This window comes from Pistacia vera, unplaced genomic scaffold (assembly GCF_008641045.1).
Source record: "Pistacia vera cultivar Batoury unplaced genomic scaffold, PisVer_v2 Contig127, whole genome shotgun sequence".
In the NCBI taxonomy this organism is placed as follows: domain Eukaryota; kingdom Viridiplantae; phylum Streptophyta; class Magnoliopsida; order Sapindales; family Anacardiaceae; genus Pistacia; species Pistacia vera.
The window spans coordinates 170,546-198,392 of NW_022195325.1; the positions used below are offsets into that span (position 1 = coordinate 170,546).

The window sequence follows — 27,847 nt, forward strand, 5'->3', positions numbered from 1 at the left end:
CTCTTACTCACCCACACATTGCCGGCAGCTAAACACCACCAGAAGATGGTCGAAATGGCGCACGACCAACTGTCTCTAGTCGATCGTGCGTTGATATGGCTTTTTTTTATCAGATCGTTTGGCTGTCAATAATGACCAAGATATGCCACCGTTGACAACCAGATCTGACCGTTTTCAGCCAACTCCGTTGTAAATCAAGTTGGAAACAGACAGATCGACACGTGATCGGTCAAATTCAACCAGTCGTGCGTCGTTATGACACCGACAATTGGTGTCGGTGGTGATTGCTAGCGAGGGATAATGGCTTGAGTGGATGAAAGTATTTTTGTTAAGAGTACTATTACACTTACAAAGAACTTTTATAAAAATCTTCAGACAAAATGATGTAACAAAAAATAAATGAAAAAATAAATTTAATACTATACTCTTCCATTTATTTTTTGTCATTCTATTCATTTTCTATCATCTCACTTTGTATAGAAATCTTTGTAAGTATAATATTATTATTTTATTAATTTTAAAACTTTTATTAAAAAAAATAATTATTAAAGTTTTGAATTGAATAGAATAAGATTTGATTTTGAAAAGAATTTTGAATATTAAAAAATATATGCATTTTGGTAAGAGTCGACAGTAGGAAAATAGGGAAACGTAGGGAATAATATTTATATTAACTGCACTCGATTGCACAACAAATAAACGATCAAAAACCAATACCCAGTGGTAGAAATAGAAACATATTATGTTGACTTAAGATTTCGGAAGCACATATAAGTCCACATTTCAGTTTCAATTATGAGTCTCGGTAATAGAGGAGACAAAATTATCTTTCGCTCAGGGCATATTGAGGTTATCAGCTTTAAAAAGATGGGGAAGAATCATGCCCGGTTCAACCAGCAACTAACAAATCCGCCAAAACAACCTCAAATCTCGCCGTTATGAATTTGTTATGCACTTTGTAACCCCAAATGCTGCCATGTTAGCAACGGTGTGGCGCCTAATTGCCTGCCTCTGCCGGTTTACACGAAAAACTTATAGTTGACTGTAAAAACAGTGGATCTGAAATCACAAGGCCAATGAAATGCATTACTTGTTGAGATTTTCATATCAAACTGTGGTAAAACGAATGGCCAACTAAGTTGTGACAATTGGCTCTCAAGTCAAGTCAGGATTAAGTCCACTCACCACACTTTGCGTCTCATGAAAATATGGCATTCACAAATGCTTCAGCATCAAAGGGTTGTAAGTCCTCTACACCTTCACCAACACCCACAAACTTTACAGGGATGCCAAGCTCATCAACCACACTTACCTATATGAGGGACATACAATCTCACTGATTATCAAAATCATAGATTTGAGATATGGAGTTGGCAACCACTGCAGTCATAGCCATATAACAATGAAGGTTGAGATAGGGAGTTACCACACAGCCACCTCTAGCAGAACCATCAAGCTTTGTCAAAACCAACCCTGTTATTCCTACAACCTGTCAGAAAAGTTTTTGCTCAAACAATTTAGCAAGTGGCTGTTAATTATATGTCTTTTAGCTGAAAAGAATGTGAGAGGCTTTTAGACTGTCAACAAAACAACTTGGATGTTCCCCTCCAATTCATCTTGGCTATGGTTTTTATGTTTGTGTGAAGTATACTACAAATCAGGAAAAATAACACAGGAGGCAAGAGGTTGGGAATATTACTTCATTAAACTCTCTTGCTTGTGGAAGCATGTTCAAACCAGTGGTCCCATCTAGAACTAGTAGAATCTCCTGCAAATAATAGGAAACGGCAATACACAAATCCAAATTGAATCACAAATCAGAATAAATTTTCCTATTCAAACCATTTATGCATTATCCAAAATCAATAATCAGAAACGTATTAGAAAACTTGCATTAACTAATCCTATGGACCAGATGGGATAGAGATTTAAAGAACACCAAGATTCATTAATGATTATGCTTGAAATTAAATTATTTATAATTTGAGAAACCTGTTAACAGATAACCAAAGAGGATGGTCCTTAATGACAGAATTTAACTCACAGTAGCTGCCAAATAAAAAGCAAGAAATTCACTGTTTAATCTATTGAGTTGGACAGGATGTGTCTGTATGCCACATATCCCAAAATTACTTCAATGCCAGATGTTAAGGTAACAAAGAGTAGAGCTTACATTAGGTGCGCCAGAAACAACTTTGCCCACAGCTTTCTTACATGCTATCAACTCTTCCATCAGGCTATAGTTAGTGTGGAGGCCTGATAATCAATAAAGATTCTGTTTACAATTTACCAACTAAGAAGCAAATAACAGTATATATGAATAACAGTGGAACCTCTCTGTACTTACGTCCAGATGTATCACACAAAACAATATCAAAACCCTGTTCTTTCCCTCGTTTTACAGCCTGTGAAAGAACTATTCAGGAAGCACTTTAAGATTATATGTTAGTAATTACACCATGTCCGAGATTTTTCGATGCCACTATAAGAATAAAAGCAACAAGATTCCACTAGACATTTTTTTCCTACCTGATGATGCTTTAGCGTTTTCTTTTTCAGCCACAACAATCTCACAGCCAGTCCTCTCAGCCCATATCTCAAGTTGATCGCTAGCAGCTGCTCTAAATGTGTCTCCTGCTGCCATCAATATCTGGCAGAGTTCTAAACCATAAGGTGATGGAGATTACAAACACTACTTTTAATTGAGACATGCTCTTTGAAAGTAACAAAACAAAATAATAGTAGGTCTTCAGAAATAGACTTCAGATCCAGTTCCTCCATTATTTCTGACTGCCAAAATACAAGCTCCAAATATCCACCAATTTTGCAAATGCAATATCAGATACCAGAATAGACTCTGAAAACATAATGTATTTTCCTGATATACTTGGAAATATAATCTTAAAGGTTTGATGTCAAGAACATTAATCTCCGCACCATAACAGTTCTATGACTTCAAGTGGTTGACAAAAACTATTTTCCTACTATACTAGGTCCATACAAGAACATCAAGAGGAGGAGTTATAAGAACTTCGTTATTGCAGATGAAATTCTAGATTTTTTCTTTTTTCTCATGCACGATTTGGATAGATTTATCAAACTGCAATAGAAGCAATGCCAAGCAATAACATCTCACCTTTGCCCCTTCATTCTTTAATCTATAAGCCAGCTTTCCTGCAAGGGGTTGGTCAGATCATCATTTTCTTGTTATAGAAAATAAGGCATAATTTGCTTGCTAACACAGAAAATATAGCAATCCCTATCCCTACTCTACAAAAGTTGCATATTTCATAGAAGAAAGATTACAAGAAACTGCATATTTCAACTAGTTTTAAAATTTCTATTTGAATAGCAATCTATATTGTGACTCACCGAGTGATGTAGTCTTTCCACCTCCATTAACCCCAACAATCATGACCACAGCTGGTTTCCTAAACATCAAAAAGTACCAAAGAGTAAAGAACAACTTCATATAACCAAAACAAAACAACACAAAAACAAAAGCCTAAACTGTATTCAGAACCTGAAACCAAGTTGAAGCTCTGTCTTGTTCCCTTTCTTAGTCAAAAAATCCATCACACTTTTCTTCAAAGCTTCCTAATTTATAATAATAACAATAATAAAGTACGCCTGATAGTGCAAATAATAAATAAATATAAATAAAATATAAATACCTTTATTTCACTTCCAGACTTGAGCTTCCCTGCCAGTATATCCTCTCGCAGGCTCTCCACAATCTTAACAGTAATTCTTGGCCCAAAATCAGAAACCAACAAAGCCTACAACTCAGAAACAAGTAATTCACTTTCTTTTCCCGAAAAAGAAATTTGAGGAGAAAACGATAAAGTGGAACAAAATTGAAACCTCTTCGAGTTCGTCGAGGACTCGGTCCGTGTCAGCGAGGTTCCAGTAAAGCAGGAGCTCGTCAATTACGGCGAGGTTGTCTCTGGTTTTGGAGAATCCAGAAAATATCTTTTCCACATCACTCTTTGCTTTCTCCTTAATCAACCGACCCAGTCGGGTGAAGAATCCGGTCTGACTCGCCGAACATTTGAACCGGTAAGTTGCCGGTCGAGTTGTAGTGGGAGGAGAGATTCGTGTTTGAGGGATGACGAAGCCATGGTGTGGTTGTGAAAGTTTAGAGATGAGCGAGAGATGTGTAGTTGAAGCCATTTCTCTCTTCCGAAAGAAGTGTCAGTCACTGGATAATATGATTTGGAACGATGTCGTTTTTCCACCCTTAATAAAACGAAACCGTTTTTAAGATTACTCTCAAGTTTCAATGTCAGTGTCAGTAGACAACAGAGTCTAATCATCTTAAAAGATAGATAGTCCCAGATTTTTTTTATTGAAATTTTTTAGCAAAACTAAATTGGAATATTAAGTTGTTAATTATCTTCTTGAAATCTGATTATATTTTGGTATAACTATAAATTTGGAAGAAGAGAAATTAATTCAGTTCTTCTTCTTGTACCAGAAATTAAAACTGTACTTGAGTTGGTCGTCTTGATCTTGAAGATTCAACTATCCGTGTTGATCTGTGTATAATTCTGTAGCTCTTACATATGTCTTTCCTGCAGCAGTGGGCTGCTCAGTTTTTGCAATGATATTTCCTTTAGGAAAATAATAAAGCCACCGATGATAGTGTACCGAATTTATATACCGAATAACGTGATAAAATCTTGACCATTGATTAATTTTAATTTAATATCAATAAACAGTCAAGATTTTATCACGTCATTCGATGCATAAATTCGATGCACTACCATCGGTGACTGTAGCATTACTCTTTCCTTTATCCGGAAAAACTGTAAGTAACAATAGATGCTGGTCAGCAAGAGTCAAGAAGGAACATGGCAGGAGTGTTTTACCAGCAAAGTAGATTTACCTTAATTGATGATGAAATGGAGGAAACTTTCAATGTGAGATGAAATTCCTGTGTATGGAAGATTCCAGCCACATGTTTGAGAGTTGCCCAGAAATTAATGAAACATGCGGAAACTCACCCGCAGACTTCTTTCAGTAGACTAGGAATAATTAAACAAAAGGAAAATAATACTCACGGTAATACATTGAATGACGCAATAAAATTCTAATCGTTGATTAATTTAAATTTAACATTAATCAACGATCAAGATTTTATTACATTATTCGATTTATAAATTTGATGTACTACCATCAATGACTGTAACATTACTCTTAAACAAATCACGCACTTGCGCTAGTGGTGTTGAAGCCACATGCTGCTTATTTTATCCAAATCCAACCACCATTGACTTAGTCAGTCGCGTATTATATTTATATGCAACAGCTGCTTTTCTTTCAATTTATTATGTAATACGTTTGCAATTGCGAAGTGGTGATGATGCTTCTCTTCGGTCGCATACTTAGAAGATTTTATAATGTAGGCCCATTACCCATAGGACAATCAAAGAGTTATTGGTTCGGTTGTTGATCAAATCAAAAGGTTAGTTAAGAAATAATAAATATTTTTTCCTATGGATTGTTCCACCCAACACGGTGCGGCAAGGAAACCCGATCGTGACTCAAGAGTAACGAGTCTAAATGAATACACTAGTGATTAGCCGCCAAACACAGGAAAGACCCGTAACGTGCAGCATTACTCTTTTTTTTTTTTTTTATACTTAATTAAAATTATGGGTTTAACTATTATGAAATTAATATTGTAAAAATGTATTTTATACATTTTAAATTACAAATTTTAAATTACTATTAGATATTGATACAATGCTTTTTTTTTAATAATCAAAGTGTTTTTGGATTAGTTTGGGCAAATCTCAACTAATCCTTAACATCTATTGAACGTCCTATAAATTTAATATGTAAATAAGTCAACCATTTTGTGAGATTTAAACATAAAATCTTTAGATAATTCATATAGATAGCATATTGATACAATACTATAATATAGTTAAGTCATTTAATTTTTTTTAAAAAAAAAAAACTTAACCATGGAGAGGGAAATTTTTTTTATAAAAGAAAAAAAATTGCATCTAACGTTAATATAAAAGATGAGGAATAAATGGAATTGGACTTTATGGATATTATTAAATTAAATTAATAAATTTTGTACACTGCGGAATAGTATAATATTATTACAAATTATAAATTGGACAACAGAAATTGGAATTGTACTTCCTAGGATAGTTGGTTGAATTTTCCCCAAACAGATCTACACGCCACGTTTGAATTTCTGAACGATTTCCCCGGAATTCTCTAATTATAAAATGTTTCTACAGCGCAGTAAGACAGACCCACGACCACGAGGGTGGAGTCAAACTTTACGTTGCCCTGTCTTTTACGACATTCATATGTCATTTCACCGTGTATAAAGGAGATCGGCTGCATAATAGTACTTTTCTTTTAAAACGGTCAGAATTATTGAACTACAGAAACAACGTATCTATTTCTCTTGCCTTTCTGGTGACCTTCCATCGCCATCAATATAAAAGCATAAGCTCTCTATTTACTTGATTTCATCAATTCAATTTCCTAAACACACACATAAGCCCTCTATTTACTTGATTTCATCGATTCCATCTCCCAAACATACTCATAATTACGAGTATATTGTTTTGTGCTTACGTTGCATTACAGTACCGGTTCAAATATGGAGGCTTCGTCTTCTCGCACGGTAGAAATCACAGTCTTATCTGCGGAAAATCTCCGTCTTAATAAAAAACTGGTGACAAAGAACACATTCGTCATCGTCCAAACTGATCCTTTCAACTGCCATACAACAAGAACCGATACGCTAGGAGGAGGGTATCCTTCATGGAACGAGAAGCTTGTTATCGACTTGCCCATGCATGCACGCTATATCTCTTTAGAAGTACAGACCAAGAGTTCTTCAGGGAACAGAAGTATTGGATTTGCGAAGATACCAGTATCTGATTTTACTGGAGGGTATGTACCAGAGAGTTATTTGCACTTTTTGAGTTATAGATTAAGGGATGCTAGGTGGGAGAAGAATGGGATAATCAATGTCTCAGTGAGAGTAAAGACGCCAGGATACGCAAAGAGTTCGTCTAAAACAGGATTGAAGGAGACAGAATACCCATCGTTTTCGTCGCAAGCTTCAAATAAAAAAGTGCAGGGATATGGGTCTTGTTCATTACAGGTTACAAGGCCGAATGTGCAGGGATATCCATCGTTTACATCGTCGGTCACAGGGCCAAATGTGCAGGGATATGCATCGTTTTCATCTCAGGCACATTTAGGAGTTCCGGTTGGTGGAGTGGTGAGGGGTGTACCTGTTTGGGGTACAAATCGTGCATAAATATTATTTGATATATCCAAGGGATTATGAAAATTGAGAGGCCTATATACATACATACGTACAACAGCATATGAAACATAAAGATTTATTTTTATTTTTCGACAAAAGGATTGATGATTGTAATTATTTTACAGAAAGGAATTCTAGCTATTGCTGGACTGCATCTGTAATTGGTGTCATAATTGTTTGCGATTTCTGCTATGTTAACAAATTCATTCTTAATTATAGATGCTGCCTATGTTTTATTGCATGCAGTTTGGATGGTATGAACTTTGGCCCAATGAAATATTTTCTCTCACCTTTTATCAGTTATTTAAAAAAATTAAATGGAGGGGAAAAGAGACAGCCAGACAGGAGAGCATCTAGAGAATAGTGTTCATGCAGAATTGTAATAGTGGTGGTATTGTTGCAACACATGACATGCTAAATGGAAAGTTGACAAAGTCATAATAACATGCTAAATAAAATAATGTTGACTGACTGACATAGTCAAAGCTGACTGACGTATTCCCCTTTACGTTTATGATGATGTCGACAGGATGAAAATAATCATCGGTTGATTTTTTTTTTTTTTTTGGTTAAGGAAATTCACTATATAACATTGATCATGATATTAAAATTATACAAGTACCCTTGAACGAATTTAAGTTTAGTGAAATTGGTTTTGTTGTGGTAATATTATAACGATTATCGTGTGATATTTATTCTTCTTTTAAAAAAAAAAAATGGCCTCAAATTAATAATTATACTTCGTTTATAAACGTGTTTTTCATGAGGACATCCTCGTATAGATTACAGACCGACCCTAGTTTCGCACGAAATCACTGGCAAACAGACTGTAGTGCATTTGAATGGGTCGGTCAAAAGTAATCCTAACTTTAAGCCACATACAAGTGGCATCCCATCTTAATGAGACCTGGAGCCAGCAAGGCAATAACGCCCAAAGAAAACACGTTAGCTGAGTAACATTAATCATGAAATAGGTAACCAATAAGTCGATAACCCCAACTAGTACGAAAAATAATTATATAAATTAGTATTATTAATATAGAAAGAGTAACCGATCATTGCGGAATAAGTTGTGTAATGACAAATGTATTGCATACAAATGGAGCAGATCGTATTAAAATGTTGATATTTGATTTTAATACAAATAATTTGATACGTGTAAAGTGTTAAAAAGTCAGAACAGATTATCAAAAGTGTCTGAAATACTGTGATGACAGTTGCATACAAATATGCAAAATAAAGTTGACAATAGAGTTTTTATAATGGTTTATATGTTTATAAGCGACTCATACATTCATTGTGATTTGTATTTGTAAGTATTATTTTCCTGATCGTTACATAGGTTTACAAGGGTCACGATCTAGGATCTATGATTACAAGTATTTGTGTTATAGAGAATGTTAAATCAGTCTCTTTCTAATAGTATTTTTGGTATTTGTTTTATATAATTTGTGTGTCTCTAACCTCTATTTTGTGAGGGGGAAACTGCCTATTTATACCCGTTTTACTTAAGGTAATGAGTGGTTTTTGCAAGTCGTCTGGTGACGTGAAGATTCTTCATATCTTCCCATTCATTGAAGACTTCTATGTATATCCTTAAATTAAATTACCAAATTAACTCATGCACCAAATTCATTCTTGAGGCGGTTTGAGTTTTGACAGCTAATATTCTTATTATCTTTGGGTGCTGTGTCAAATTCTGGTTAGTGAAGAGATCTGTTAAATCATGATTGGTGAAGATGATGTCAGCATGTGTCAACTCTTATTTTTAGGCATAACAAGGTGTAAACGTGTAGAAAGAATAAGTAAATTTGAGTTGAAATGTATTATCAAAAATTTAAAATATTATAGGTGATGGAGAAATCAGATATCCAACTAACTAAGGATACGAATTGGAATCCTTTAAATCCATATTTTCTAAAGAAAATAATAATTATATTAAAATTAAAAATTGATTAGGTAAAATATTATAATTTTGGCAAGACTGAGTAAAACTTTTCCAAAGCAAGTAAATATGGAAAGTGTGGAATTAGTTCCTCTTTAAAGTTGTTGGCGTGGGCCGCGTGGCCTCTATTGAACCATCTGGGATCCTTCTCACTTCGTTCTTTCCGCCTTCGTAACAATAATACTACTCATACGACAATAAGACTGAGTGGAGTAATATATTTACGTTGCATCACGCATATTTGTGATTGTAAAGTTCAACATGAACAACTCTTCTTCGCGCACGTTAGAGATCAAAGTCTTGTCAGCGGAAGACCTACGAATCGGTGGCAGATCTGTAAAAAAGAATGCTTTTGCGATTGTCAAGGTCGATCCTTGGAACTATCGGGGGACAAAAGTCGATCCTCTTGGAGGAAGTTATCCTAAATGGGACGAAATTCTTGAGATCATTTTGCCTGTGGGTGCCACTTCTCTAACCCTGGAAGTACAATGCAAGACTTCTTCAGGTGATAGGCTAATAGGGACCGGAAATTTACCACTTTCCGATATTATTGAAGACTATACTCCAGAGCATTATTTGCGATTCTTGAGTTATATTCTAAAAGATACAAAAGGGAAGAGGAATGGAATTATTAATCTTTCCGTGAGAGTTAAAATGCCAAAACAGGTGCGTTCTTCGCTAGGAAAACCCAAGGTGCCTGATTATGCAGCGTGTTCATCCAATGCGGTGTTGAAGGTGGCAGGATACAAGAGTTCTCCGGGGCAAATGATTGAAATCCCTATCGGTGAGAGGAAATTTGAGGGAGCTGTGATTGGGGTTCCAGTTTGGCCACCAAATCATGACTAAATGTTTTTGGTCTAGATAGGAAATTTTTTCAAATACTAGTAAAGATTTTACTTGTTTTTTTTTTTCCTGTGGTATGCTGACTGGGCAACTTCAATTTGAGCATATAATTCCATTGGGGTTTCTTTGAATTTGTTGTAAATACGATAATTGGTTTCCTTTATATTTGTTCGAATTGGTGAACTAATCATGACTTTTTCTGTCTCGCCGCTTATTGCTTATGGTTATGACCAATGTTTTAAAAACCAACCTGAGGTTAAACCTGACAAAAAAGCCGAGTCCAAGGTTGACCAGTTTGACCCATCGATCAAACCGGTGACGTGTCATATAAAAAAAATTCAAAATTTTTGTTTTAGTGCACGTTAGCATGGTGACTGTTTCTGACGCACGTTAGCACACATCGACGTCGACCTCTTTTTCCCTTTTTCCAACTGTTTTCTCACCCAAAATCACCCCGTCACCACCATGGGAACCCCCACCTCTCCTTTCTTTATCCCCTCTCATCACTCATCGATCGTTGGCCATGGCAACTGCGTCAATCGACTTTCATTTGCCGATTTTCGACCATTTCGAGTAATTCTAACTACCACCACCCTTAGACTCACCAGCTACTCCCCTACAAAACCCCCCAAAATTCCCAAGCCATTCCACCCACCTAATTGCTAGCAATTAGAAGCTGGGTTTCACCGTTTCTTTGCCAAATTCCAATGATTTCGACGACTAAAACTTAATCGAAAACCACCTCCCAACTCACCGTGATCAACCCTTCAAAACCCCTTAACCCTGATTCATGTTTGCCCACTGAACACTAGCCGAAAGTCACCTTGAATCTGAATTTTGATTCACCCAGTTTCCCCCAAAATCGGTTGGACTAGCGGTTTGCTATAGCAACCCCGACCCAACCGCAGGTCATACCGGGTGAACTAAAGCCCTCAATTTTAGGGCCGACGTAGCCGGTTCCTGTTTGAATCGATTAAACCGGTCGGGTTTTAAAACAATGGTTATGACCTTATGGTTTCACCTTTGGCAGAGATTGTTTTGAGTTGTATATAACTTGGCATTTTTAAAAGAATAAGATAAAAAGTGGAATCATGTAAAGGATTTGTTATTGTACGCTAGTGAGGCTTGGACAAAAATTAAGTAGACATTAGGCATTAGTTTGAGGATTTCAACGAGGAGATTATTGGAAAAAATAGTACGCTAGTAGTCAGGATTGTAAATGATGTTTTTACTTTTTGTATATGCTGTATTTTTTTTGTTCCTGGGAATGTCCAGGATGCTTAAACTTTTGTAGAGACTCTTTGGGGTCTCATTCTTTTTTTCTTAATACTATTTCCATTTACCCAAAAAAAAAAAAAAAAAAAAAAAATAGTGTTAAGACTAGGCTGTGAGGATTTTGACGAGGACAAAAGGTCAAAAACAGTGTTCAGAGAGAGCGAAAATACCAAAGAAGCATTTGTCGTATAATGGCTGAGTAAATGAACTTCGAACATCCAAAATTGAGCAGTGAGGAGGATTCCGCGTTCATCAACAACATCCAATCTCGATGAGAATAAGCGCATCTGAGCACTTGCCTTTTTGTCCGTCATTGCTGATTGCACTATGCCACTGGCTTAGTGGTTGAGCAGTAATCTATTCTTCAACAGGGACGAGCTGTTGTCGTGAGTATGATTGCACTATTTTGATTGTAGGGTCCATCACCAACATCTAATTACATAATGAGATCACACGCATCTCAGCTCTTCTTTTATCATATGCCAACACTTACCGATGAAGATAATAAGCCACACGGAAGCATCCCAACAGGCGCCACTGGTTTAGTGGATGAATGGTACGGTATGGTATGCACTCCTTAAAAAGTGTTCGAATTTCGAACAGCCTTTGAGCTGTGATGATCATCTTGCTCATGTGATGGTAGGGTCCATCACCAAAGTCTGATCAAATTGATGAGAAAAAGCATATCTGAGCTCTCTTTTCTTTTTTCCTCTCTTTTCAAAAAGACTAAAAGTTAATGAAACACTGCAAAGTGCTACTACTGAATTTTGTTTTATCGCATACAATATGTGAAGATACAATAACGCACATAAATAGTTGAGACACTGCAGAAGTGCTACTACTGAATTTTTGTTTTATCGTATACAATTACAATATATTAAGATACAATACACCACGCACATAAATACAAGAGGAAAATAACAGTATTTACAATGAATACAAAATTATACCATTTTCTCATAACCTAGCATACCAACTAAGATATATAATCAATATACATACAACACTTAGAAGTAGTAGAACAAAGCAACACCTGCTAATAGGCTGAAACTACACAACTTTGCAATAAGGCTGCCTCCAGGACTCGAGGTCATGGTTCCCAACAAGATACCACATGCATTAACGCATAATAGACAGCCATCAAAGAAGGGCTCTATTCACAGTCAAATGTAAAACCTGAGTTACTATACCTCTTCGCTGCCTCTTTGGTTGCCAGTTTTCAGAATGTTGAACTTGCAAAGAGGACAGGTTGCATTAATGTATAGCCACTTGTCTACACAAGCACAATGGAAATGGTGACAGCAGGGAAGCTCACGCAGTTCAGTTTCATCATCATAGGCAGAAAGGCAGATGCAACATTCCTATCATTTACACAAAATATTTGCGTAAAAAATATGGTAAAAATATCCACCCAATGGCATGAATATCATTCATTAACACCAAAACTTAAAAGGGTATCTGATGAGACCCTTAGTGTGCTGGTCTATTGTACGAAACATAAGGTTGTGAAGTAGGGGATTTTGGTGATGTTGGCAGGAAACTTCCATGGGTTTAGGCTAGGACAGGTGGCGAATGAGGGTTGGGACAGCAAAAGAATTCAGTTAGGGAGAGAGAGAGAGAGAGCTGGAGGATAAAAAGAGAGGGAGAGAGCAGATTAGAGGAGAGAAGAATATAGGGAAATTTGGGAGGAGCTCACCCTCAAAGTTAGCAATTAGGGAGGAGCTGGCCCTCAAAGTCCAGCGTTGTTTTTCCTTTCATATTTTGATTTTGTCCTTTTGGGTTAATGTGCTGGGTATATTTTGTTGTGTGCTGCCATTGTTATCAGTTTGTTGAGCATCCCAAAATGACAGTGTCTGCTGCCAACAATTATATCAAATAGCACTTATTTATATTTCAATCTGGAACCTTAAAGAAAATAAGAGTTGTGTGCAATTATTGGTTTTGAGTTGCCAAGCTGCTGCTAGAGCCATAGGCACAAATACCATGCTTTGCAAAACCAAGAAGGTAAGATATTTCCATAAACATTTTAAAATCTTTGAAAAAACTATCAAACAATATATAACTGCACCAAGTTACTTACAGCATCCTCATGGGAAAGAGCATGTTCTGTGGGTGTATCAGTGTCACACTCGATCATTATTCCACCAAAAGATTCTTGAATTTCACCATTAACTTTCTGAAAATCGCCTAATCTCCGGAATTTATACTTTGGCAATCGATCAACCTCTTCTTCTGTGGCTCCTTCCTGTTTTCAGGTAGAATGTAGACAAATTCAAGTAGGGATATTCAACAATGGGGAACAGATGAGGTCAATAGAACTTAATAGAACAATTCCCAATAGGCAAACAAATGAGGAGAATCCAAAAAATCAACCAGCATAGCAATTAAAAGAGAGGACTATTATTTTAAGTACGTGCCACACCCATGATTCGACTTACCAAATGGCCTTAATTAAGCACACAATTGCCCAATGCTCCAAGCCAATGGCAATATCGTAAGAAGGTGTAATCTGAAATCATTCATGCAAAAATATATGCTTCCCAACCAAAAACATGCCAAGTTCTAAAATTAATTAAGGTGATCACTACTTCAAATTAAACAAATACATCAATGTAAACATGCAATTAGTATTCCAAGAACAAGCACCTCTTTCTTAATCAGGCAATGAAATGTTCAAATAGACACATAAAACAGTAAAATATGCACAGTCATGAATCTGGGGCAGTATAATATATTAATATATTAGCTCATGAAGCACAGATTCAGCCACTCTTTAACAGGAAAATTTGAACTCAAAAAAACAATTATAGAACTCTTAAAAATTTTCAAAGTGAATTACCCGCTCTGTCAAGGCATATAGTATTCCAAGTATACAAGGAAGACAGCAACAAACAGCAATACCAATTAGACATGCCACCGCAACACAGAGCATAACAAAGACTACATCAAACGCAAGGAATATTACACAAAGCCTGCAAAACAAACCGATCTGATTAGTAGCGTAAATCAATAATTAAATAAAAAGAGCTCAAAAATCAAAACACTTAAAGAATATTCTATTAAAGCTAACCAATAAAGCTGCGGCGAATCACGTGTCAAAGATTCAGCACTAGCAGTTATCCAGTAAAACCCAATGATCCACCATAAAAATGAAAACATAGTATTTGCAGACTCCAAATTCTTTGCAACACTGCAGCCATACAAATAAAAAGACAATTTAACAAAGCCTTGCTAATTAAAATACAATGAATTAATTAATTAATGAAAGAAAACAATTAAAAAGAAAAAGAAAAGAAAACTTGTCAGTTATACCTGGTTCCATCCTCAGTGTGAAGGTGGTCTTGTTCGTAATCTTCAGAATCAGCACCCTCACTACTGGACCCAGAAACCGAATCACTAAAAACCAAATCTTCCCCTTCACGCCTTCTTTTACATTCTAAAAACACGCAAAAAACGTGAAACATACATTGCAAAGCATAGCCAGCAATCCACAACCTTAGAGGCACTTTAGGATTTTCGTTTATACCCAAACCCAATACCGCAACAGCAATTAATACAAATGCTAAATTCCACATAACGTCAAGAACTAAGATGGGCTTCGAGTAGGCCCAGTCGCTTTGACGCTCTTCCAGCTGTTCCGCTGCCGTTTCTCTGACGCGCACAGACGGCTCTCGCAGCATCATGCGACGCCCGCTAGCGCGTCTGAGGAGACGCGCGGCGACGCCGCGCAGAGGGGGAGGCGGACGACGGAGGAGGCCGCGGCTTCGGATGAGGTGGTCGGGAATTGAGTGGGTTAAAAATGGTGTGGTGTCGAGGTTATCGTGTGGAAGAGTTGGGGAGTGCATATTGTGAACAGAAAGATAGAAATTGGATTAGGGTTTAGAGAAGAAAATGAATTGGTTTGAAAATTGGTGGGAGGAGAAGAGATGAGACGAAGAGGAAGAGGATGGTATATAATTCAATTAGACGCAGAAAATAACAAATAAAGAGGGTTATTTTCGGGGTCATTTATGTTTTTTCCCGGGACCAACTTTACCCACCTCATGCTCTTTTTAATATACCTTCTACTCGCGCTTGCTTGTTAACCCACTATAATATTTTACTCTCACAGACTTCTTTCCCTTTACCTTTTTTTTTTTTATAAAATAACAAACTTATATATATAATTTATAAAAGCAATTTTATTTTCATATTTCTAAGGCAAATGCTAACCAATTTTGTATGAAACATTAATATGTTATAATTTTTTAATAATTTATATCATATTTTAAATAAATTATTAATTATCCCTGTCAAAAAAAATTAAAAAAAAAACAATCACTGGATGATCTAATGATAAAACAGCAAATAAGAATATGAATTTATATGGTATTTCGAGTTTAAGTCCCCATAGCCCCTAATAGGGGTGATATCTAAAGCTTATACCTGACGGTAATTATAAGGTTTCAAGAGAATAGTTGAGATGTGCGCAAACTGACTCGGACAGTCTCTATCATGAAAAAAAAAAAAAAATAGGATTTATTTATATGTTATTAGAAAATATCAAGTATTTTATCAAAAAATTCGATACTTTTATAAAGATTTTTACATGTTTTTTGGTATTGTTATGGGGATTTTTATCAACTACATAATATAATTTATTAATAAAGGTATATATATTAAATATAAAAAGGATTGTGAAAGGAAGTAAATCTCTTAAAATATTAGTATCAAGGATGCGTTTGGTTCAGGGAATGTTAACGGCCAAACCCATCAATTTGGCATCTAGCTAGATTTGCTCTCGATATGGCCAAAAATGGCCATATCGGGGCCTCTTGGTCACGGTGAGCTTCTCATGACGAGTCCAAGTGACTTCCGACAACTTTTTACGACAGTCAACGGTGGTTCAACTGGTGGCAGGAGGTGGGTAGGGGTGGTGGCTTGGGTAAACTAAAATTTGTTTTGATTTTAAAAGTAATTTTGTCAAAAAAGTTAATTAATTGAGGTGAAATGGTAAAAGCAAGATTCATGTAAATAAATTTAAAAATAAGGGCATTATTGTCCTAAAAATATATTAATAAAGGATAAAATTATAACAAAAAAAAAAATTATCCAAGTAATCTTACAATACCTAAGAAAATGAAGGTAATCAGATTACCTCTGATATTATCAACAGTAACTACTATTGATATTTAAAGATTATCGATATTTTATATTATTTTGACAACTAAATATAATAATCAAATAATATAAGTGATTTAACCCAATAATCTTACATGACCCGCAGCCAAGCCCCCTATTAGTAAACTAGTATTATTTCTAATTTTGGAACGTGATGAGACGCGCAACTTGGGAGCGAGTATATAAGATAGGCTAGGTGAGTAAGTAATTAGAGAACAAAGAGTGAATGGGTGTGAACGGGGGTGACAGGAACAGGAGGGTTAATATCAAATATCCAAATAACAAAATGCCAAAACATAATTTAAAATTTTGAAAACAATTATGTACGGCAACAACAGGTTACCCAATTGGATGTAATGCCGAAAATCGACAACTGTATTCGAATTGACCCGACTCATTCCCGCCAAGTTGCTTCAAAACTAAGGCCTTTATGTGAATTCACTTCTCTGAGACACACGGACCCACATTTTTGGATATTACTCTCCCTGATTTTTTCTTTTCTTAACCCTCGAGTAAAAAGTAGCGGTTATGTTCAAATTGAATTTCAAATTTCTTAATTTGTCTTATTACTCTCAAACCAAGCGCTTTGAATTACATCGTTTTGTCTACAATGTTGCAAGTAACACTCGTTCTACCTTTGAATTGAACCGGGTATTGAATGATTTGTCTAAATCGGGTCGAATCGATGAAGCAAGAGAACTGTTTGACAAAATGTCTGATAGAGATGAATTTACCTGGAACACAATGATTGCTGGTTATGCCAATTCAGGAAGATTAACCGAAGCTAAAAATCTATTTAATGACACCCCATTAAAGAAATCCGTCACTTGGTCTTCTCTCATTTCTGGGTATTGTCAATACGGATGTGATATTAAAGCATTTGAATTCTTCTGGAAAATGCTGATTGAGGGACAAAAGCCTAGCCAGTACACAATGGGTAGTGTTCTTAGGTTATGCTCTTCAAAGGGTTTGCTTCAAAGAGGAGAGCAGATTCATGGGTATGTTATAAAGACTTGTTTTGACTCTAATGTTTTTGTTGTTACTGGTCTTGTTGACATGTATGCGAAGTGCAAGTGCATTTTGGAAGCCGAGTGTCTCTTTAAAATGATGCCTGAAGGGAAAAATCATGTGACCTGGACAACCATGGTAACTGGGTATTCTCAAAACGGTTATGGGTTCAAAGCAATTGAGTGTTTCCGGGACATGAAAGCTGAAGGAGTTGAGTGTAATCAATACACTTTCCCTAGTATATTGACTGCTTGTGCAGCTGTTTCAGCCTGTGAATTTGGAGGACAGGTGCATGTGTGTATAGTTAAGAGTGGTTTTGGAGCTAACATTTTTGTTCAGAGTGCATTGGTTGATATGTATGCTAAATGTAGGGATTTGAATAGCGCAAGAAAGTTGTTAGTGGGCATGGACGTTGATGATGTGGTTTCTTGGAATTCCATGATAGTTGGGTGCGTGAAGCAGGGGTTCCAACAGGAAGCTCTATCTTTGTTCAAGAAAATGCATTCAAGAGAAATGAAGATTGATGATTTCACTTTCCCTTCTGTTTTAAACTGTTTTGCCTCCAATATGGATAAGCAAAATGCAGTGTCTGTCCATTGTTTGATCGTGAAAACCGGATTTGAGGATTACAAGCTGGTGAAAAATGCACTTCTTGACATGTATGCTAAGTTGAGGAGATTAGATTGTGCGGTTAAGTTGTTTAACCATATGCACAACAAGGATGTAATCTCCTGGACATCCTTGGTCACAGGATATGCACACAATGGCTATTATGAAGAAGCCCTCAAATATTTCTGTGACATGAAAATCACAGGTATTTGTCCAGATGAAATTGTTGTTGCCAGCATTTTGAGTTCTTGTGGAGAACTGACAGTTTTGGAATTTGGGAGACAAGTTCATGCTACCTTTCTGAAATCTGGCCTTGGATCTTCTTTATCTGTGGATAATTCCCTTGTAATGATGTATGCTAAGTGTGGATGCATAGAAGATGCCAATCGTGTATTTGACTCTATGAAAGTTCGGGATGTTATTACTTGGACAGCTCTAATAGTTGGTTATGCACAAAATGGAAAAGGAAAGGATTCCTTACAATTTTATCATCAGATGCTTGCTAGTGGCACAAAGCCAGACTTCATTACTTTTATTGGCTTACTATTTGCTTGCAGCCATGCTGGTCTAGTGGATAATGCCCGGCAATATTTTGAGTCAATGGAAAATGTTTATGGTATCAGACCAGGTCCCGAACACTACGCATGCATGATTGATCTCTTGGGGCGGTCAGGTAAACTCGATGAAGCCAAGGAATTACTTGATCAGATGGTTGTAGAACCGGATGCAACTGTATGGAAGGCACTCCTATCTGCATGTAGAGTACATGGGAACTTGGAATTGGGAGAGAGAGCAGCAAGAAAACTCTTTCAATTAGAACCCATGAATGCTATGCCATATGTTCTGTTATCTAATATGTATTCAGCAGCAGGTAAATGGGACGATGCTGCAAAAATTCGAAAGTTAATGAAATCAAAGGGAATAACTAAGGAACCAGGGTGTAGTTGGGTTGAAATGAACAGCCGAGTGCACACCTTCACATCGGAAGATAGAGACCATACAATGACAGCTCAGATTTATTCCAAGATTGATGAGATCATGTTATTGATCAAGGAAGCTGGTTATGTGCCAGACATGAATTTTGCACTTCATGATATGGATAAAGAGAGCAAGGAGCTTGGTTTGGCATATCACAGTGAAAAGTTGGCCATTGCTTTTGCACTTCTGACAGTACCTCAGGGAGTACCAATTCGTATATTTAAGAATCTCCGGGTTTGTGGTGATTGCCATACTGCAATGAAATACATATCAGGAGTTTATCTTCGGCACATTATCTTGAGGGATTCAAACCGTTTTCACCATTTCCAAGAAGGAAAATGTTCGTGTGGAGACTATTGGTAGAAAATAAATCTTGTTCCACAAAGCATTTAATGTGTTAGTTTCTCTTCAAGAGACGCGAAATCAGATGCCGGCTCAGTGGCTGTCAATGGTTCTGCAAATTTTTTCAAAATTCAGCGGCATTTCAAAGCTTTAGAATTTCTCATGATAAGAAACATGTACATTCTTTCTGTTTCTTCTTTATCTATAGGTCAATATTATTAGACATCAATCCATAATATATAGTGGAAAATATCTTCAATAATCAATACTGCTTATATATGAAAAAGAAAAAAGAAAAATTGGATTTACCTAGAATATCCGATGCCAGTCATTTCAAAGCTTGCGTGTTTATTTCTTTGATATTAAAGGCTGATAAAGGTATGAAACCAGCTCGAGTGATTACTTGATGGATTCCTTTCAACAACCATAATGATCTCAACATTGCATCCTTATTAAATTAAAAGTTTTTACAATTTAAGTGGGTTCTTTCATCTCATTTGACGAGAAAAAGCACATAGAAATTGGCAAATATACCATAAATATCTTGGAAATTTGAATTCTTTGTAACAAAAAGAAAAATAGAGCGAACAAATTTATACACTGAATGCCGTCCTAATTAATTCATCTACTTGATAACATTCAGTTAGTCTCCGTAATGAACACTGGTAAAACTATATATGACAACAAGACAACAAATCTGTAGATAATTCATTTTTCAAACTGCGGCATTTAACACATCACAATGTTAATTAATAAAATGTCAAACCTCCTTGCCACGCAATCCTATTCCATCTACAGCACAATTCCATCCGCAGATCCATCACTAAAATCCTTGAGTAGCCTCCCAGCCATTAAGCAATTAACGCATATAGAAGATGGTAGCACCCAGACCATCGCAGGGATGTGATGGCTTGTGTGGCAATTAGACATCCAAAAACTGATTTAACACTGCCTAGAGGTGTAACTGAACGTGACAACTGTTTCATTTTCTCAGATGCTCTGGGATGAGTCGCTGTTGCAGTTCAGTAGACACACCGGCCAATTCTGTAGGGCAGATGGATAATAGGCATGAGCAATAACAAACAGGAAATCCTAAAACAGTGTGAAAACAGAATATCATATCACCTTGAGCTGTGAAGTCGAAAAGAGGAGGTAGAGGTCGCCCGTTAGGCAAGCATGCACTCGGGTCTCTCAAATCATCGAAGAAGGGATGTGCACATGCCTCCAACTGAACCAAGCCATAGGAAACATTAATTCACTTCTCAAAATAAGCATCAAAGATCTCACACAAAATGCTATGAGCACAAGGAACATTTCATGTAGTCTAAAATGAACAATTTATGAACTTATTTAAAGAAATAAGATATACTTACAGCAGTGCAACGTAGGTTTGGTGAATATTGCAGCAAGCGTGACACAAGATCCACTGCTTCAGGGGGCATTCGCTTATGAAATATCTGAAATAATCAAATACAATAAGATACACATGGTTACAGAAGATGAAAATACAATATATCTGTTGAAGACAGAAGATTGATTCTCTTGGTACGGTGACACACCTTGTGCCATGGATGAGCTTTGATCTGGGGAAATTTAAATTCAGTGTAATTTGGATTCATGCACTTAATTTCTTCTCTAGTTGGTGTCCCCAAAATCTGATACAAAAGAGCCAAGGGGAAAATGAGAAAGATGAAAAAGCAAACTAGAAGGATAGAAACAGAAAAAATCTCAGACAGAACACCTTAATAATTTCCACCAGCTGATCAACTCCACTCTCCCCAGGAAACAGTGGCTGCACATGATGAAGTCAACATCAGAACATGCCACGTGTATCTCATTAGAAATCAAGTATATACATCAGAATAACAATAACTTAACCCAAAATGCACAGGGCCATTTGATAAAGTACTAGATGATGCTTCATTTCTATAATATCTATATGTATATAAGCATACACCCACCTGTCCAAGAAGAAGCTCAGCCAAGACACAACCAACAGACCATATATCAATAGCAGTGGTGTATTCTGTAGCCCCAAATATAAGTTCAGGGGCCCTATAATATCTTGAGCATATGTATGCTATGTTGGGTTCACCTGGCACCTAAAGACACGAGAATGAAACTCATAAGTTTACACGCGTTATCACAGTACTACCAAATTTCCACATAAAGAAAAAATACACAAACATACCAACATCTTTGCACTGCCAAAATCACAAATTTTTAGCTGGTGAGTGTGGGGATTCACCTGCAAATCACACAACCAACCTAAATATATGTTGACAATGCATTAAGTAAAAAATATAACTAAGCCTATCAGTGTTTATTCGAAAAGAGGATCAATTAATTAGTTTGTCATGGACAGAAAAGATGNACACCTTAATAATTTCCACCAGCTGATCAACTCCACTCTCCCCAGGAAACAGTGGCTGCACATGATGAAGTCAACATCAGAACATGCCACGTGTATCTCATTAGAAATCAAGTATATACATCAGAATAACAATAACTTAACCCAAAATGCACAGGGCCATTAGATAAAGTACTAGATGATGCTTCAATTCTATAATATCTATATGTATATAAGCATACACCCACCTGTCCAAGAAGAAGCTCAGCCAAGACACAACCAACAGACCATATATCAATAGCAGTGGTGTATTCTGTAGCCCCAAATATAAGTTCAGGGGCCCTATAATATCTTGAGCATATGTATGCTATGTTGGGTTCACCTGGCACCTAAAGACACGAGAATGAAACTCATAAGTTTACACGCGTTATCACAGTACTACCAAATTTCCACATAAAGAAAAAATAAACAAACATACCAACATCTTTGCACTGCCAAAATCACAAATCTTTAGCTGGTGAGTGTGGGGATTCACCTGCAAATCACACAACCAACCTAAATATATGTTGACAATGCATTAAGTAAAAAATATAACTAAGCCTATCAGTGTTTATTCGAAAAGAGGATCAATTAATTAGTTTGTCATGGACAGAAAAGATGTGAGAGGATCAATTAATTAATTTCAAAAATAGCATATAAATCACATTGACTTAAGGGACCGCCATAGAGGGCATTACGGATAATTCTTCTTTAATATCACTATCTGTAAGCAAAAATAATGCAAGAAAATCTTACCAGTAAATTCTGTGGCTTAATATCACGATGACACACCCCAACAACATGATGCAAGTAATTCAAAGCACGACAAATCTACAAAGAGAAAGTAGTATGCTTTATCATAACTTGCACAAGTACAAGCACAACAGAAGTTGCCAATTAATAATCCACTATAATAAATAGAAGAATCTCAAAACCCAAGAATACATACACAAAGTAGGGCACAGTTCCAAGGTTTACCTGGTATGTATACAGCTGCACATAAATAATGGGCACATGTTGGTTCATTCTGCTATAATGCTTTGAAACACGGTAGACAGTTTCAGATATATACTCTAAGACAAGGTTAAGGTAAAGCTCATCTTTGTCAGTAGTTGAAAAGAAACAGTGTTTCAGTGGAACAACATTAGGGTGGTCAAGTACACGCATAATCTGCAGTTCCCTATTTTTGTATCTCTTATCCTGCAGCACCTTCTTTATTGCAACTGAATCTCCTGTTTCCAGACACTTAGCCTGCAGCATAAATACAAAACATAATAAGGAAGAAAATTGACAAATGAGGGGGGCTCAAGTCTCGTCTAAATATGTTTAATTATTACAAAACTTCCACTTACCTGAAAGACAACACCAAAGGAACCAGTGCCAACTACACGCTCTGCCATAAAAGAGATTGTCTGGGAAACAAGCATCAACAGATTGTTAGGAGCTTTATTCACACTTTAAACACTCAAAAACAAAACAACAAGAAAAAGTAACCTAAATGTAGACCAATTTGCAGAGAAGACTCATTAAACAATAAGAGCAAAGGCTTTTGAGGTATGGTGCTATCAGAATTCCATATAGATCATCATTATCTGTTTATGATCGGTACATAAGTCATTTCTGTGCGGACAAAACTGTTTTGTATTGCAATCGGGGATATCATTACCAATATGTTTTAAGCACAAACTAAGTTGACATCAGTAATCGCTAATAATCAATCCACCTCTCCTTGGGGGCAAAAACAGAGCAATAGCTGCTCCAATCAATCATAAGCCACGAAGTGAAGAATAAAATTACAATACGAGAGACCCATACAAGATTTAAGATCAAAAAGGACAAAATGAAAATACATGCCAACAAAAGGCCGGCCTGAAAATCCAGTATTAAACCATTAGAGAGTCCAAATCACCTGCTTTGGTTGTCCATTTCGACCACCTACTGTAGTTGCAATTATCTGACCAGCTTCTGTTCCCTTACCATTCACAACAGCTGGTTCCATATCCTGTATGTTGTAAGTCAAAAACAGTTAACAATTATAAAGTACCACACAGAACCATTGCCACAGCAATACCGTCAACTGCTGGATTCATAAAAAGACTTTTACAAGCTCTCCCAAAGAACCCTCAACATATAGTCGTCCCATTACCTTATCATCATGATTGGCATTTCTGTCATCTCTAATTCTCATCTCATGCATTTCCTTAGGTAATTGCTCATAGCCTGATCTCTCTGTTCTAGCAAATGTGGATATATTGGATGTGCTGGCAGGAGGCTCCAGAGACGTAGAAGCCATATGCTGCTCTAGACTAGTGGAACTTCTCTCAACTTTATTTCTTCCCCCATCCACCTCTGTTTCTTTTTCGACTTTTGCCCTCTTTGTGCCAGAATCCCCACCCTGCATGATAAGATTGAAATGTTTCCAGAAGATATTACGATATGAAAATTTGAAGCCAACCATATTTCCGTGTTACTGTATAACCTCTTCTACATTACAAACTCTATCAGCATAATGTGCACATCAAACCAATAATCACCAAAATAAGGAAACCATAACTAATGCATGAGCATATATGGATACTATACCCCTCACAAAGTTTGTGAGTTAAAAGCCTATAATTAATCAAAACCTTTAGCAACTGGAAACAGGTAACTCTGTCACGCTATCAATGCAACTAAATAATACATAATTTCGTAATTTAAAAGATTGTTTGCAACCGATGCTTAAAAACTCTCATCAAGGGTAGGCATTTAAATATTATTTTGTAAAGGCAAAAAGAGACAACGACATTGCATCCATAGAAAAACATATCCATGTAGTATCGAGGTAGCACCGTGATTGATAAAACCTCTTTACTAGCCACAAAGGAAAAACAGAATCTGGCATACAAGATTAAAATGTGATTTTCTGACATTTACAAGTTTCTTTCTTTTGTGCAAATCGATGATTAGATACCATAGTCAACATCGCAAAAGGACGCAGCAACTTAGGTGAATTAACTTATTTCACTTGATTTCTTTTTCATTTCTCCATCTTATACCTTCATCTTTGTTTATAAAAGGAAAACAGGTTAAATTTAAAAGGATAGCATTAGCTATTCTTAGCAAAGAACCAATAATGCTGAATTTGACCCATCACCAACCGCAACAATAATGCTCGTCAGATAAGCCAACCGCTAAATTACAGCTTACCATCAACTACCCTAAAAAACTATTAATATAATTAGAAAACATAATGAGTACTATTGTTTATCAACTACATCACAACACAACAAAAATTATATTCTCACACAACAATGAATTTCGAAATTCTACAATACATCACCAGAATCCCAGCTAAACCATCATATGATTGCGGCCAAATTTAACCTAACCACGTCCACAAGAACAAACAATATATTCAAAATCGAAGCAAGCATACTCAGAAACCAGTAATACACCCCAGCCAACAGTTATCTAAAGAAATTTTAAAATGAAAACATAGCTGAAAATCCAAAACCAACCACAGAGAATGTTAATAAATTAAAAAATAAAAAGAACTCACAGGATCGGAAGAGATAGAAGTACGACCAGAAGCAATGCTCTTCAGTCGACGCATCACATTCATGGTTTCTTTAAACAAACCCTAATATCTTCCCCCCTCCAATGAAAAGAAATATTGAAATATGAAAACAAAAATGAATCGTCTCACAAGAAGAGAGAGAAACAAACAATTTCTCTCTCTCTTCCTCCGCGTACAAAAGAAATTGTAAACCAAAATTAACCAGAAAATAGAAAAGACAACACAATCAAAATCTCCTCACCCCTCCATCCTCCTCTCTCTCCCCCTCTTTCTAAATTTTCCCACTAGCTAAATATTTCTCTAAAAAACCTCCAGGTGTCTTTTCGTTTTGATTTTTCGTGGTCAAAGCTCGATCAAAACCAATCATTCCACCCTTATTTTTTGTACTTCAGTCAAACGTGGATTTTCGACCGTTCATTGGTAATTATTAATAATCGGACGGTCTCGATTTCTGATTTTTGAGTAGTTCGGAGAGCTCCGTTACGCGTTGTTACAAAAACAACCTTATGTTTATTAGATATTTACAGTAAAGGAATTATTTATTTATCAGACAGAGATTTTAGCGAACGGAATATCCTAGAATTTTTTGACCAGTCATTGACGTTTCTGTTGGCATTTAATGATAATCAACCATTATCTACCTTAATCCCATTTGTCGTAGCTAATTAAACAGCTTTAATGGAGATTTTCTATATACGGGCGTTAGTTGGAAAACTGATATATATTACATTACATATAAAATCGAATCAACTAATTAAAATTACTCTAATATCATCCTTTATATGCCCACTAATTAATGTTTCAAAAAACAACATCAATCATCAAAAAGGTTAATTTTCAGAATCTTATACGTATATAAAACTCTGAACCAAATAAATGGATCGGGTCCAATCTATTCATAGTGGAAACCCAATGGGCTTTGTAGGCAGTAAAAAAAAAAAAAAAGCTGTGGGCTAATGGTTACTGTATGATCACGTTCTGTTCGCTGAAATTCCTCAACGAAATCTAGACAAAAATATAGTAGATGAATAATAGGGACAGCGTGCACGTGAAGTTGTAGTACATAGGAAGGAGAAAAGTACTATTTTATCACAAAATCTGAGACCTCATTCCACTCACAATTGTCTACATTATTGTACTTGTTAATACACCCTTCAAGCAAGACAGAGTGGACATGTTCTCAGAATCTGATTGATGCCTGTGTAAAGTCCTCTCAATAATAAACGTCCGGATTAGAACAGTGCTATTAGAAATTCCATATATGGTAAAATTATCATAATTTTTTTTTTTAATAAAAAAGAAAATAGAGTTTCATTATGATACAATATTATATTAAATATATTAGGGTCATTTGAGCATCCTCGATTTAAGTGGAAGTAGAGATGTTAAAAAACGGTTAACTGTTTTCTTAAATCGAAACGATTTTTCGGTTCAAGAGAATTCCTAAACCAAAACTGAACTGATTTGGGGGGAAAACCAGTTTTTCGGTTAATTAGTTTTCTCTTTTTTATTGGGTAAAACTTTTTTTTTTCCTAAATTAAATTATAAATATCAACAATACATATCCAAATAAAAAATAAACATTCATATATATTCATTGACCACAATTAACAATACATTAAAAATTAATATAAATAAATGTCTGAAATTAAACAAAAATAAAAGTCCGTAATGAAACGTCCATAATAAAACAACAAAATAACTAAATATGTTCAAATGGAAAACAACAAAAGAAATTGTACAAATTTAGGGATTAAGATCATTATTTTTATTTTTATTTTATATATATATATATATATTTACTGGTCCAAAAAACCAGTTTCGGTTAATCGGTTTTCATTTTTACCCGAATCTAAAATCCGATTTTTTGAATTTTTTAAACTATAACCAAACTATTTTTTTTTTTTGTTAACTGGTTTTTCGATTAGGTTTTTGTATTTTTTTGAACACCCCTAAGTGGGGGTCTAGTATCTCCCAAAGATGATTTAGCATTCTAAGATTACATTTAACTAAATGGGCTGAAAAGGATGAGTATGATCGGCTCTATTACAAAATGGGCATAGACAAGTGGCCGTATAACTAAATGGGCCACATTCGGCTTTTCCTTTCTCATACAAACATTGGATCGGCCCGACTCTGTGTATCTTGATTGTTATGGCCCAGAAGCAACACAAAATTTGCAGCTCTTCCCAATCAATTGGAGAAAAATATACGAAGTAATTCGAAAGCATTACGTTGAATGATAATTTCTTATAGCTAAATCTGATTCGATTAGTGTTATTTTAAATAAAAAAAAAAAATGAAGTATATATGATGTTTTAAGTCAAACACTGCAATTAATCATCCAATAAATTTAAAATAGTCAGTGGAACTTATGTCAGGTAGCAAGACGAGGTAAAGTTTATGATTATGAGTGAGTGATAGAAGAGG

General features: G+C 35.9%; 6 protein-coding genes, 1 non-coding gene and 1 pseudogene across 7 annotated transcripts; 5 read left to right on the plus strand and 3 right to left on the minus strand.

Moving 5' to 3' along the window:
* Positions 1 to 721: 721 nt before the first annotated feature.
* Positions 722 to 4,188, minus strand: LOC116121636 (cell division protein FtsY homolog, chloroplastic-like). Its single transcript, XM_031407580.1, has 12 exons — positions 3,865 to 4,188; positions 3,675 to 3,779; positions 3,524 to 3,597; positions 3,373 to 3,431; positions 3,137 to 3,174; positions 2,530 to 2,650; positions 2,348 to 2,416; positions 2,174 to 2,256; positions 1,700 to 1,768; positions 1,427 to 1,489; positions 1,186 to 1,312; positions 722 to 1,059 (listed from the first exon to the last, which is right to left on the minus strand). The coding sequence occupies exons 1-11, from the start codon at positions 4,171 to 4,173 to the stop codon at positions 1,199 to 1,201; spliced, it is 1,104 nt and encodes a 367-aa protein (XP_031263440.1). The 5' UTR covers positions 4,174 to 4,188; the 3' UTR covers positions 722 to 1,059; positions 1,186 to 1,198.
* A 2,297-nt stretch (positions 4,189 to 6,485) lies between these two features.
* On the plus strand, positions 6,486 to 7,571 carry LOC116121677 (BON1-associated protein 2-like). Its single transcript, XM_031407615.1, has one exon. It carries the CDS (start codon positions 6,632 to 6,634, stop codon positions 7,298 to 7,300), a length of 669 nt encoding a protein of 222 aa, XP_031263475.1. The 5' UTR covers positions 6,486 to 6,631; the 3' UTR covers positions 7,301 to 7,571.
* Positions 7,572 to 9,515: 1,944 nt separating this feature from the next.
* On the plus strand, positions 9,516 to 10,100 carry LOC116121646 (BON1-associated protein 2-like). Its single transcript, XM_031407589.1, has one exon. It carries the CDS (start codon positions 9,516 to 9,518, stop codon positions 10,098 to 10,100), a length of 585 nt encoding a protein of 194 aa, XP_031263449.1.
* A 1,647-nt stretch (positions 10,101 to 11,747) lies between these two features.
* Positions 11,748 to 11,839, plus strand: LOC116121709 (annotated as a pseudogene).
* A 141-nt stretch (positions 11,840 to 11,980) lies between these two features.
* Positions 11,981 to 12,067, plus strand: LOC116121708. The gene has a single exon (XR_004126760.1). It is a non-coding gene; the product is annotated as a small nucleolar RNA snoR114 (small nucleolar RNA).
* Positions 12,068 to 12,272: 205 nt separating this feature from the next.
* Positions 12,273 to 15,335, minus strand: LOC116121627 (E3 ubiquitin-protein ligase At1g63170-like). The gene is made up of 5 exons (XM_031407572.1): positions 14,685 to 15,335; positions 14,443 to 14,562; positions 14,212 to 14,344; positions 13,453 to 13,617; positions 12,273 to 12,733 (listed from the first exon to the last, which is right to left on the minus strand). The coding sequence occupies exons 1-5, from the start codon at positions 15,215 to 15,217 to the stop codon at positions 12,557 to 12,559; spliced, it is 1,128 nt and encodes a 375-aa protein (XP_031263432.1). The 5' UTR covers positions 15,218 to 15,335; the 3' UTR covers positions 12,273 to 12,556.
* A 1,723-nt stretch (positions 15,336 to 17,058) lies between these two features.
* LOC116121613 (pentatricopeptide repeat-containing protein At2g03880, mitochondrial-like) lies at positions 17,059 to 19,671 on the plus strand. Its single transcript, XM_031407553.1, has one exon. It carries the CDS (start codon positions 17,061 to 17,063, stop codon positions 19,488 to 19,490), a length of 2,430 nt encoding a protein of 809 aa, XP_031263413.1. The 5' UTR covers positions 17,059 to 17,060; the 3' UTR covers positions 19,491 to 19,671.
* Positions 19,672 to 19,984: 313 nt separating this feature from the next.
* Positions 19,985 to 25,702, minus strand: LOC116121614 (shaggy-related protein kinase theta). Its single transcript, XM_031407554.1, has 13 exons — positions 25,400 to 25,702; positions 24,005 to 24,253; positions 23,768 to 23,860; positions 23,211 to 23,270; positions 22,837 to 23,109; positions 22,615 to 22,689; positions 22,298 to 22,354; positions 22,068 to 22,208; positions 21,848 to 21,898; positions 21,029 to 21,124; positions 20,843 to 20,926; positions 20,595 to 20,697; positions 19,985 to 20,513 (listed from the first exon to the last, which is right to left on the minus strand). Exons 1-13 carry the CDS (start codon positions 25,460 to 25,462, stop codon positions 20,452 to 20,454), a joined length of 1,407 nt encoding a protein of 468 aa, XP_031263414.1. The 5' UTR covers positions 25,463 to 25,702; the 3' UTR covers positions 19,985 to 20,451.
* Between the last annotated feature and the right edge of the window lie 2,145 nt (positions 25,703 to 27,847).